Source organism: Myotis nattereri (genome assembly GCF_964212035.1).
Source record: "Myotis nattereri genome assembly, chromosome: 4".
Lineage (NCBI taxonomy): Eukaryota > Metazoa > Chordata > Mammalia > Chiroptera > Vespertilionidae > Myotis > Myotis nattereri.
The window spans coordinates 102,086,569-102,098,004 of NC_138079.1; the positions used below are offsets into that span (position 1 = coordinate 102,086,569).

At 52.3% G+C, this 11,436-nt stretch overlaps 1 protein-coding gene across 1 annotated transcript in view; it reads left to right on the plus strand.

The window, feature by feature from the left end:
* IFT140 (intraflagellar transport 140) overlaps positions 1-11,436 on the plus strand; it is a 92,871-nt gene that overhangs the window by 37,240 nt on the left and 44,195 nt on the right. Inside the window, exons 14-18 of the mRNA XM_081089344.1 lie at positions 1,878-1,995; positions 3,604-3,734; positions 5,740-5,908; positions 7,647-7,778; positions 11,203-11,402. Of these exons, the coding sequence (XP_080945470.1) occupies positions 1,878-1,995; positions 3,604-3,734; positions 5,740-5,908; positions 7,647-7,778; positions 11,203-11,402 (750 nt within the window). The remainder of the gene's footprint in view (positions 1-1,877; positions 1,996-3,603; positions 3,735-5,739; positions 5,909-7,646; positions 7,779-11,202; positions 11,403-11,436) is intronic.

Consider the following 11,436-nt stretch of genomic DNA (forward strand, 5'->3'; position numbering starts at 1 on the left):
ATGGGGGGTTTCTTAGGGTAAGGAAACTTCAGTGTGATAGATACAGAGCCTGGTCTGTTTGTCAAAACCCATAGAACTTCTCAGCAAAAATGAGCAAAGCATGTGCACATTTTTAACAAATCTTTTAGATTGGGGGATCCCAGAATGGAATGCAGAAGGTGACAGAACATCCACCTGCATTACCAGTGCATGAGACAAGCTCACTGGGGGGCGTGTGGCCGACCTGAGCCGCTTGGGAACGAGTGGCGACTGTAAGACTCAAAGCACAGGGACTGCCTGCAGCACGGTGCTCTGGTTGACAAAGTTAATTCCCACAGGGGCAGGGTGACAATCCGGTACTGCTACGCTGGCAGTGAGCAGTGAAGCTCATGGATGGAGGGTGCTTGGAGCTGGGTGGGAGGTTGGGACAAGCATGGAGGAGGCAAGACTGATCTCTGTGGTGATGGGTTAGAACTGGAGACACAAGTTTGAGGTCTTGATTAGCTTGATAAAGATCCATAAGAAGATAGTTATGCATATGTGTCTATACACCAGTCAGTGCACACACATTTCCTTGTTCTCTCAGCTGAAGGCCTAGAGGCAAGGACCCCCCAGAGCAACCAGCACCCCAGGGCCCAGACTCCGGTGTCTAACAGCATCTCCCAAACAAGGAGCCAGGGTCCTTGGAGAAATGGCTGATCTAGGGCTGAGGCAGCCAATGTTCAAGATGAGCCCAGAGTGTCTTAAATGTCAGAAAGTGAGAAAATGCTAATATATATATAATGATGGGGTGTGTCAGGGGACATAGGAGCCACCCAAAAGAGTTCCTAGTGGCCCAAGCTGAAAGCTGGAACAATTTGAGCAACAACATAAATAAAACAGCTTTGTATTAGAACCCAAAGTAGAAAATAAATACCTGTGCATTCATGCTAATATAAATAGGTGACAAATAAGCTAATAAGTAGAGGAAGAGAGACAAATAATCCACAGAAGAATTGCAAATAGTTTATGTAGATCCTCCTCCCCATGGAGGGGGACATAACCCCCCACTTCGTAAGTATGGGCTGTACAAAGTGACGTCCTCCCAAAGGGGACAGTGTGGGGAGGGGGAAAGGAGTAACTGTACAGACATGACCCCAGACAGGAGAGACCAGGATCAACAGCACAGACCCCGACATGATGTGATGACAACGGCACTCTACCTTTGGGTTCTTGTCCTAAAACCCACACCCCAGGCGAAGCATGAGAAAAACACCAGACCCTTCCTTCCCACTGGGCGGTGGGACACTCTACAGAACAGCTGACCAGTCCTCCTCAAATCTGCGTGGGCATCAAAAGCAGGAGTCCAGCCCAGAGGAGCCTACGGAGGCCTGGTGACCAGAAGTCATGTGGGTCCCATTGGGATCCTGGGACAGAAGGGGTGTTAGGGAGGAACTGAGGAAGAGTGAATAAAGTAAAAAAAAAAAAATCATGATGAGCAACCCAGGGTTGTTTCTATAGGTAACAAACTAGAACCAGCTGAACGGGAGGAGTTAAGTACATTTTAGTTCATCCCTGTGATGGAACATATGCAGTTGTAATAGCGTGATATAGCAATCCCGTTCTGAAAGGAGAGATCACAAAATGCTGCAAGGGAAACGCAGGGGGGCAGGAGGAGGAGGAAATGACATATTCATATTTGCTGATAAGAACGTGAGAACTTTAACAATTCACCCTGCATTCACCCTGGCCCGTTGCCTGTTTCCCGGGGCATAAGGCACCCGGGAGTGAGAGCAGCTGGGCCGCTGGGTGGGACTCAGTTCTGTGAACAAAGGTTTGGGGTCACTGGCAAAGCCGGGCCTTCCTCTGACCTGCCGTGCACTTCGGTGAGTGTGCGCTGACCCTGTCCTCTCCTGCAGGGAGGCGAAGGTGCACTGCAGCTGCAAGAACCTGGCCGAGCTGGTCCCTGGTGTGGGGGGCATTGTGTCGCTCAGATGTAATGCCAACGGCAACAAGATCAGCATCCACCCCAGCAAGGTGGGTGCCCATGGGGCGGGCCTCTGTTCCTCCTCCTCGGTCTCCGTTAGTTGCTCCCACAGGACCCTGGGCCTTCCTGTCCGTGTCTTCTGCGTCCACTCCTGTCCCTTTGTGTCCCAGCTTCCATTCCTCTTCCTCTTTCCTCCCCTCTCCAGGGGATCCTCTCCTCCTGCCCATGCCCTCTCCCGCCTGGTGCTGTCCTTGCCCTCCCCGCCTACGCAGCTTCCATTTTTCCCTGCCTTTCTTCGTTTCTGATTTAATCAGACATGGGTTTCTTCTTTACAGAACCTCTCACCTCTCCTCTTTTCTGTCTCTTTTCATTGCCCAACTAAACTCTTCCGGCCCAAGGGGTTCACAGGATTGCTGGAGACGGCGTGTTGTCGGGGTGTGGGCACCTGCGTGGAGGGCTGAAGGCAAGGTGACGGAGGGCATGTGGGTCCTGCTGCCGGTGGCTGGTGCCTCGCCACCCACTAGCATGTTCATGTTTTCATTCGTTTGTACTCTTGGTCACACATTCAGGAGCTGATTATGGGTTGCTTCCATGCACCGTGTGCTTTGCTGGGCACTGTAGATACAGATTGATCAGTTAAACGAGGATCTGGCTCCCCACTGTGGTTGAACAGACATTGATCAAAGGGTGAGGCAAACACATACATTTTTTACAGCCCTGGTGAGAGCTGGGAGGACACTGCCAGTGCCCCGAGAGCGAGTTACAGGGAGGAGTTGCCGTCGAGGGAGGTCAGGAGGCTCCCAAACGCGGTGATAGTGGAGCCAAGCTGTGAACCCCAGTAGAATAAAGTCTACCTAAGTTCTTGGCATCTGTTGCCCCTAGCAACCAAGCTGGTTCCCTTTTCTCGGTTTCTTTTGCGTGTGCACATGTACCTTTCCGTGTGAGGATCAAGAACAAAGGAGAGATGATGAGTGAGATGATAGCATTCGCAGTGGTAGCTGTGGCATCTTGCACCTAACAATTCCTGTTTAATGAGTGAAGAGATTGAGACAAATTCTTTGTCCGAAGATGCAGCTGTGACTGAGAGCCCTGCTCACGCCCTGACTGTATGGGGAAGGGCTGGGACTTGGGAAGAACAAAGAGAGGTTGACTGGTGCCTGGGGTTGACCTAATCAAGGGAATGTCTTTAGGGAGTGGGGGAGTATGAGCCCGGCTGGTGAGCAGGTGAGAGGGAGAGCTCAGAGCCCAGGATACTTGGGAGAAGAGTCCCAGAGGGAGGGCCACCTCGTTCCTTCCGCACGGGTGCCGAGCCGTTCCTCAGACGCCAGTCACCCCCAGGGAGCTGCATCAGAGTTGGTTTCTCCGAATCCAGACTCCTCCTTGTTCCCGTGGTCAGTCCACCGCAGCTAAAAGGATGTCGCACTCAAGTCCATACTGAGAACAGCTGGACAGCTGTCGTTGACCTTCACAACATTTGGGGGTTTATTTTCAATTCTCTGAAATTATAAAGTAGCAACTCAACAACCATTTTGTGGGATGACAGTAAATTGACATTCAGGTTCTGATGCTGGACGCACTCTGGCCAGAGTGGCGGGACCATTGACACCAGGACGGGCTTTCTCACGCGGGCTCTGAGCCTCTGGTTTCTCTTCCCCTAGGCTGACAGCAGCCCCGATTCCAGAATCTGTTTCTATGACGTGGAAATGGACACGGTGACCGTCTTCGACTTCAAGATGGGACAGATTGATCAGAGAGAGGCATTGTCCTTTAATGGGCAGGATACTACGAGGTAAGATTGTGGTTTGGGGGGATTTTGTTGAAAAGACTCAGCCGCAGCCTCTCGGCGGGTTTTCTAAGTTACGACCTCGGAAGAGCCCAGCAGTTATTCATAGTGAAGACGGAAGGTGGAGGCGAAGCACACTTGGGCAGTTGGGATCGATCTGGACCTTTAATCTCTGTTTTCTAGGTTCTGAGGTTCTGGAATTAGCGTCTGAAAGGGCCATGACTGAGGTGTCTACAGAAACGGCCCCACATCCCAGGAGAGAGAATTGCGTGGCCCTTAGACCTATCCGCGTCTCCGATGGTCGGGAGGGCGTGTGTCTTTAGAGAATGTGTTTCTAGAAAAAAAGGACTCTTTCTCCAGGGAGTTCACAGAATGTGTATTTGTAGGTCCTTCTGCTACTAAGAAAATATTCACAGAATTTAAGTGCTTATACCAGTGGTCGGCAAACTGCGGCCCCTTGAGTGTGGCTCTTCCACAAAATACCACATGCGGGCGCGCACGTTCAGTGCGATTGAAACTTCGTGGCCACACTCAAGGGGCCAAAGAGCCGCATGTGGCTCGCGAGCCGCAGTTTGCCGACCACTGGGCCTTATATTATTCCGCCTACAGTTCACATTTGATTCTGCACAAAGTGCCTCATGAGAGCAAAGTGCAGTGTTCAGAGGGCTGGGGGGCGAGAGGGGGGCTGACTCCGGCCCGTGTGGGAGCAGCGGCGTGGCCCCTGTGCAGGTCAGTGTCTAAGCAGCAAAAGGGAGTGCAGAGGCGGGAAGCCTGCAGGCTGGGGCAGGGCAGAGCGGCTGCCAGGAATGGCTGAGCCGGTGCTGTTCTCTGGCTGCCCTGTTCCTTTTGCTCCTGTCACAGCCCCCTCCTGCCCCCGTCCAGCCTGCCTCCCACGGTCCCACCTCTCCTCCTCAGGGTCCCTTTCTGGAAACCTCTTTTACCTGGTGGCTTAAACTCGCATCTGCTGGTGGCCCCACCTGAACATGCTTTATCTTCACTTCTCATCAAGTTTGGCTTCACTTCTCCATCTCTAAGCATCCCTGGAGTTTCTTGCCATCACCTCAAAAACGGCCCCCCAGCTCCGCCTCACTCCCCAGAAGCCCCGTTCCTGCCCACAGCACCGCTTTTCTGGGTCACCCGATCTGAAACCTCAGAACTAACCTTCCCTTTACCTCCACGCTCTGTGACTCTTCCCCAGTGTTCTTGTTTGGAAATGCCTCTGAGTCACACTTCCCCCTCTGCACTCTGTCTGCTGTTCGTGCTGCGGGAGCCCCTGAGCCACACCCTTGTGTCCACCCCCCTCACCAGGCCAGTCCCGAGGTGCCCCTGGCACTCTGTGGGTCACCACAAATGCTTGTTTACCTGCCCTGCTGTATGCTCGGTCTTGGAGCAGTGACATCTGTGAGGGCTGCTGGTCAGGTCCCCAGGCTCCTGCATGGCCACACAGGCACATGGAGCCTGTCCCTGCCTTCATACTCCCTGGGGTGGGGTGGGGCTCCCTGTCTTTTGTCAGTTGCCTGCCTTCTTTTGAGATCTGTTCCATTCTTTGCCACCCAGCCCATTTTTTCTCCCTCCAGTTCTTCATTGCATTCTGGACCTATAGAGCAAGGAGATTTAAAGGAGGGAGGGACCAGGGGTAAATGCACCGCATCACACGGGTCACAGCTGGAAATGGACCCCAGGCGCAAAGCTGCCCAGCAGGGGGTGCTGTCCCACCTTGAGGTCCACCCCCAGGTCCCGGACTTTGGGACCAGCATCAGGGACCTTCCACGTGATCTCTAGAGCCCAAGCCTCATTGTCTCTCCCATTAGACTCCACTGGGACTCTTTCAACCAATTGTTTTAAATGTGAAAGGATACGATCAGACGGGCTGCATTGCAACATGGTGTGCCGGTGTGCTCCCAGGCTGAGCTCCGGTGAGGCCTGCGACGCTGGTTGGAGACCGGCCTGAAGGTGTTCCGAGGCTGAGAACAGGAACTCTCTCATGGGTTCCCATGGGCCTCTCTTTCAGGAACTATGCCTTCGGGGATGGGACGCTGGCGCACCTTGTTCCCGTGAGCCACTTCTGGGATCAGAGCGAGCCCAGGCTGTTGGTGTGCGAGGCCGTGCGGGAGGCAACGGGAGCCCAGCTGCAGCCCGCGGACAGAAAGGCCCACGCCAGGGACAGCGCCGGCCCCACGGTACTGCGCAGCCGCATCTGTGTTTAGAGGCATGGGGACTTGGGACTTAGGGGTGCACAATCTTGGTGACGAGGTTTATAGGAAAGTTACAGGGAAATTCATTCACGTGGAGCGTGAATGTGTGCCGGTGTAGCCTCTCCCGTGGGCGGACACGAGGAGGCTGAGCCCACCCTGTGTCTTGCCTGGCTAGTGTAGTACTCTGTTCTCCTGCTCTCTCCACCTGATGTCAGCATGTCCTGTGACTGAGGCCTGAGGCAGCGTGCTGACTCCTCATTCGTTCCGCAACCTGCCGTGACGCTCAGACAGGGACGATGCTGACCAAAGCAGCCTCCTCGCCTCAGTCACGGTGTCTGCTCTCGCCACCCGCTCCCCAAGCTCTGCAGGGTCTCCCTCTCCCACCTGATGACTCTCGGGGCCGCATCCCGAGGGCCTGGATGCTGACACTTTCCAGTTCTTTTGCATTGTGGGACGGATGTCTAGCGCCTGGGGAAGCCCAGTGGTTTGCTGTGCTGCTTTTTTTTTTTAATATATTTTATTGATGTTTTACAGAGAGGAAGGGAGAGGGATATAGAGTTAGAAACATCAATGAGCAAGAAACATTGATCAGCTGCCTCCTGCACACCCCCCACTGGGGATGTGCCTGCAACCAAGGTACATGCCCTTGACCGGAATCAAACCTGGGACCCTTCAGTCCGCAGGCCGACGCTCTATCCACTGAGACAAACCGGTTATGGGTGCTGTGCCGCTTTTTAAGCCATCTCTTTCCAAGAGAATTTATATGCAGGGTCTTCAGTAAGTCAGCAAAGACAGCCGCCCTCTAACTTTAGGGGGCTTGTCTCCCTGCTGAAGGAATTTCCCTTCGGACGCCCTGAGATTATCAGCAATCTGTGTCCGTGCTCCGAGATTTTCAGAAGTGGATCCAACCATTGCCTCTGAAGCACTGAGTGGGAAAGTGTATTGAGGTAGCATCTCTTCACTGGATTGAGAGAAGCAAAGACATTGCCAGGGGAATTTTCCTCATGGTAGGGGACCTTGTGACAAGTCTAGACAAGTGATAAGAACAGGCAAATTGATGATGAGGGAGTGCACTGGTACACGCGAAGGGCACTTTCCAGCAGTTCGAATAGATAGCTCTTTGGGTCTCTTCTGCAGATGATGAGAAAGTGTAGGAATTCACACAGCAAGAAAAGGCACCGGCACCCCGAGGCCTCCTGCTGCTTTCCTGTTCAGAAGGGGCTGCAGCCGGGAGCTGCTGTTCTGAGTCCCTCAGGACAGGATCCTAAAGAGTCCCCCGCCTACCCCCCCCCCCCCCCCCCAGTGCATTCCCTCTTCCTTGGAAACTGCGGCAGGAATCTTTTTGTCGTCGTTGCTCCGGGTGGTTTTAAATCAGAGTAAAGAGACTGAGGGGGCTATCTTTTAAACATGAGAGTTTCCATCCCCAGCTCAGTGGGAATGTTAGTCTTTGCCACAAGGACATCAGTCAGTGAGAATGACATAGTGGCTCTCAAACTGGATGAGGTGCATCCTCCAGAAGATGCATCAGTTTTTCCAAAGTACAGGAGATGGCGGTGGAGGCTGGTGTTGCCGTAGGCCCGGGGGAGTGTGGATTATCTGCGTCAGAATGCGCTCATCCTGTTTTATCTGTGTTCTATGTGAATACCTCGGTAAGGAAAATGGGAATTAGACACAAAATAGTAAAGTCTACTGCCAGACTAACAACCATCTTTCCCTCTCCCAGGCGGACGCGTTGATCCTGTCCTTCTTCATCTCCGAAGAGCATGGCTTCTTGCTCCAGGACAACTTCTCGCGGCCTCCCACCTACCAGTCTCTCCTGGGGATGGAAGTGCCCCATTATTACTTCACAAAGAAGGTGCGAGTCTCGTGAGCACCAGGCGTGTTCTCGGGTCCCTCTCCTGGGCTGGGCTTGGGGCTCCCCGGCGGGAAGTGGGGCGCCTCTGCTCACTGCTCACGAACAAAGCAAACCGTCTGCTCCGATTTGTCCCCGGAAATTCCAGCAAGCGTCAGGTGGAGCCGGAGACGGCTTTGCTCTCCAGACAGAGCTGTGCTGAGGAGGCGGGTGTCCTCCCAGGGGCTCCCCCGAGGGCACCACACCCTGCAGCTTTCCTGCCCTTTTTATTCAGCTGTGTTTTTAAAATTGTGTATTCCTAGAAAAGTTAGACGCTGCTAAAAAAAAAGAAATAAAGACCAGAGATGATGCAAATCTCCATAGACCCAGGCCCCAGAGATGGCCACTGTGGCCAGGCTGGCATGTGGCCTTGCAAGAGGTGTCTGTACTTACCTACGTTTGTGCATGTCACATACATGTAGGTTTTAAGTCTGTGAGGGAACAGGGTTGTTTCAGCACATACATGCTCGTGCCCCAATGTGGTTACTGTGGCCGAGTTACCTGCCTTCCCTGGGACTTGGTCTCCTCAGCTTCGTGGCCCCCTGGCCTCTGCACGTCCCCTGACGATCTGAGTGTGGGTCTGTGGTTCTGAGACTGCAAAACTGCTCGTGTCATGGCAGGAGTGATCGAAACAACGAACCTGGGCACAGTTCATTCCCATGTCCCTAAAAATACCACATAAAATGACATGGCATGGCCGTTGGCATGATGCATAGTGCACGGACTGACATTTACTTGTGATAAATGGATCTTCGTGAAAATTGGGAATGGACTCGTGACTTTTCCAGAATCCCTGTGCTCTGTCGATGCAGGTTTTCTCAATCCCTTATTTGAAATAGATCGGTTCCACCAGATGAGCGTTTTTTCTGAATTCCATTGTTTCGTGCTCCTTTGGCATTTTCTGCTCTTGGACTTGAGAACACAGAAAATTGTGGGAGACATTTGGATTCTTTCTATTGCTTCCCCCCCCCCCCCCCCCGCCGTCTCACATTGTGGACTTTGGTTCCTCTCACACATTTATGCGTCTTTCTCTCTTTTCTTGTCTTCTCTGTGCTACTCCCCTAGTTGTCCAGGAGAGGAGACGAGCGTGATGCAGTGTAAGATGACTCCCCACTTATCCTCTGTTACCTTAACTCTGCCCTTTTCTCAAGATCTTTCTTTATGTTGAGCTACACTTGTCTATGACAATACTTCCCACCTCACCTGCATGTCCTCTTTAATCAGATTTATCAAGGATATGACACCGTATCAGCTCCCCATGTCACCACAGAGCTCTTGTCCTGGCCAGACGTGGCATGAACAGGCTGTCACCTGATGTCTGCTTTACAGGAAATAGTTGACCTACATTTGCAATGTAGGAAGTCTTATTAATTTGACTCTTACGGTGCTTGTGGTAAATGGCCATAAAGCAGTGGTTCTCAACCTTCTGGCCCTTTAAATACAGTTCCTCAAGTTGTGACCCAACCATAAAATTATTTTCGTTGCTACTTCATAGCTACTGTTGCTACTGTTATGAATCGTAATGTAAATATCTGATATGCAGGATGGTCTTAGGCGACCCCTGTGAAAGGGTCGTTCGACTGCCAAAGGGGTCGCGACCCACAGGCTGAGAACCGCTGTCATAAAGCCTTGTATTTCTTTAAAAGCTGCTCTTTTTCTGATTACTGGCCTGTGTTTATTTCCCTTGGCCACGTCCTGGAGGTTTCTGTCCCTACACTTGAGAGTCAACAGCCCTGGGCCCCCAGCTCCCATGTGTGGCCAGGGCAGGTGGTTGTCTCTCGAGGAGCTGTAATGAGAGTGGGTGTAAATGCTGGGGCAGGGGGCAGGCGAAGCAGGGCCCTCAGGTGCTCATGCTTCTGCGAGAATTCCCGAGTGTGCTCCCAGGAGCAGGGCTCTGATGAGATCACAGCAGGGCTGATGGGCCTCAGGTCCTGCCCTGTGATTGTTAAACCACCATGGTCAGCATTGCCAGTTGTTTGTTGTACATGCACATTTTCAAAGGTTCCCTGTTCCATGCAAAGTCAGTCCAAACCTCAGCCTCCTGCCCAGTGTGACCCAGCCTGCAGATGGCCATGAACTCTGAATTTCAGCTGCCCTGGGTTGCCTCAGGGCCTTTGCTTATTATGCCCTGGTGCCTGGAAGGGTCTTGCCATCCACACCTCCTACCAGTGTCTCAAGGCCCCGGTCAAGCACCCCCTGAAGTTGGGGACCACAGATGAACTTGAGAAGCAGCAGTGAGATGGAAGAGCTGCTGGGAACTGAGCAGGTGGGGGAGGCTAGCCTTGCAGAAATCATGGAGTAGCACAAATTCAAGACCAGTGACGTGCAGGGGCACTGGTCCAGGAGGATGGATCATGACCCCGTTTCACACAGTGTAGCGTGTGTGTACATCAGAGAAACGGATCCTGCAGAGAGAAAGAAGCAGACAGTGGGGAAGCAGAGGGTGGTATATGGGGGCGGTAGGCTGGAGGAGACTGGTGGGCATGCAGGCGAGAGCAGCGCCCAGCAGTCAGGAAGGAAGCCAATTGTTGGCAGAGCTGGTCCCCTCAGTCGGTTGTATTTCAAGGTGCCAGGTACACAAAGGCCTCAGGCAGCCACTATAACATGGAGCTCCTGCTCAGACATTCATTCTCTCCGCACACCTGTCTGGGGAGCTCTGCACTAGGTTGACATTTCTTCTGAGAAAAACCAGTGGAGGGCACTCCACTAATTCAGGTTATCATTTTGGAAAATTCCACCTGAAATCATGATGGCATTGTATCATCTTAAGACCTTGTGCACATGTGTACATGTCTGACTTGTTAGTAAAAATTTTCTAGTTTACAAAACAAAGCTGGTAGGTGGGGATGTGTGTGTGTGTGTGTGTGTGTGTGTCCTCACCTAAGGATATTTTTTTCCATTGATTTTTAGAGAGTGGAAGGGAGGGAAGTAGGGAGGAGGAGAAAGAGACACATTGATGTGAGAGAGACACATCAATTGGTTGCCTGTGGTTTGTGCCCAGACTGGGGCTGGGGATCAAACCTGCAACTCAGGAGCATGCCCTTGACCAGGAATCAAACTTGGCAATGCTCTAACCACTGAGCACACCAGCCAGGGCTGAGGATTTTCACAACTATTGTATAACTTTTGAAAAGTTGATATTAGGGAACCAGAGGTTGAAAAATGATTTCATGTGCATAGACTTGCCTTTGCTTATCTGCTGTATGAAACCAAAGCCCAAAAGCTCTGATTTCAAATGAGGACTGATTTTGTTGCATTTGTCAGGGCCTCCTGCTGACTATCCACATCTGTCTGCAGAGGAAACCCCGTAGCTGACATATGAGAGCGGCTTAGTGTAGACGTTAGCTTTACATGAACTGACAGGTAATCAGTGCCTTTTCTCAATCAGCCAGGAGAAGCAGACAGAGACAACTGGGTGGATTCACAGCACAACCGCATCCCCCAGATGGTGGGCAGGAGGCCCCTGCGAGATTTCGTGGGGCTGGAGGACTGCGACAAGGCCACCCGGAATGCCATGCTCAACTTCAGCTTCTTCATCGCCGTCGGAGACATGGACGAAGCTTTCAAATCTATCAAACTCATCAAAAGGTAAGGATTCAGTTCTCAGAGGTGTCGAAGGGAT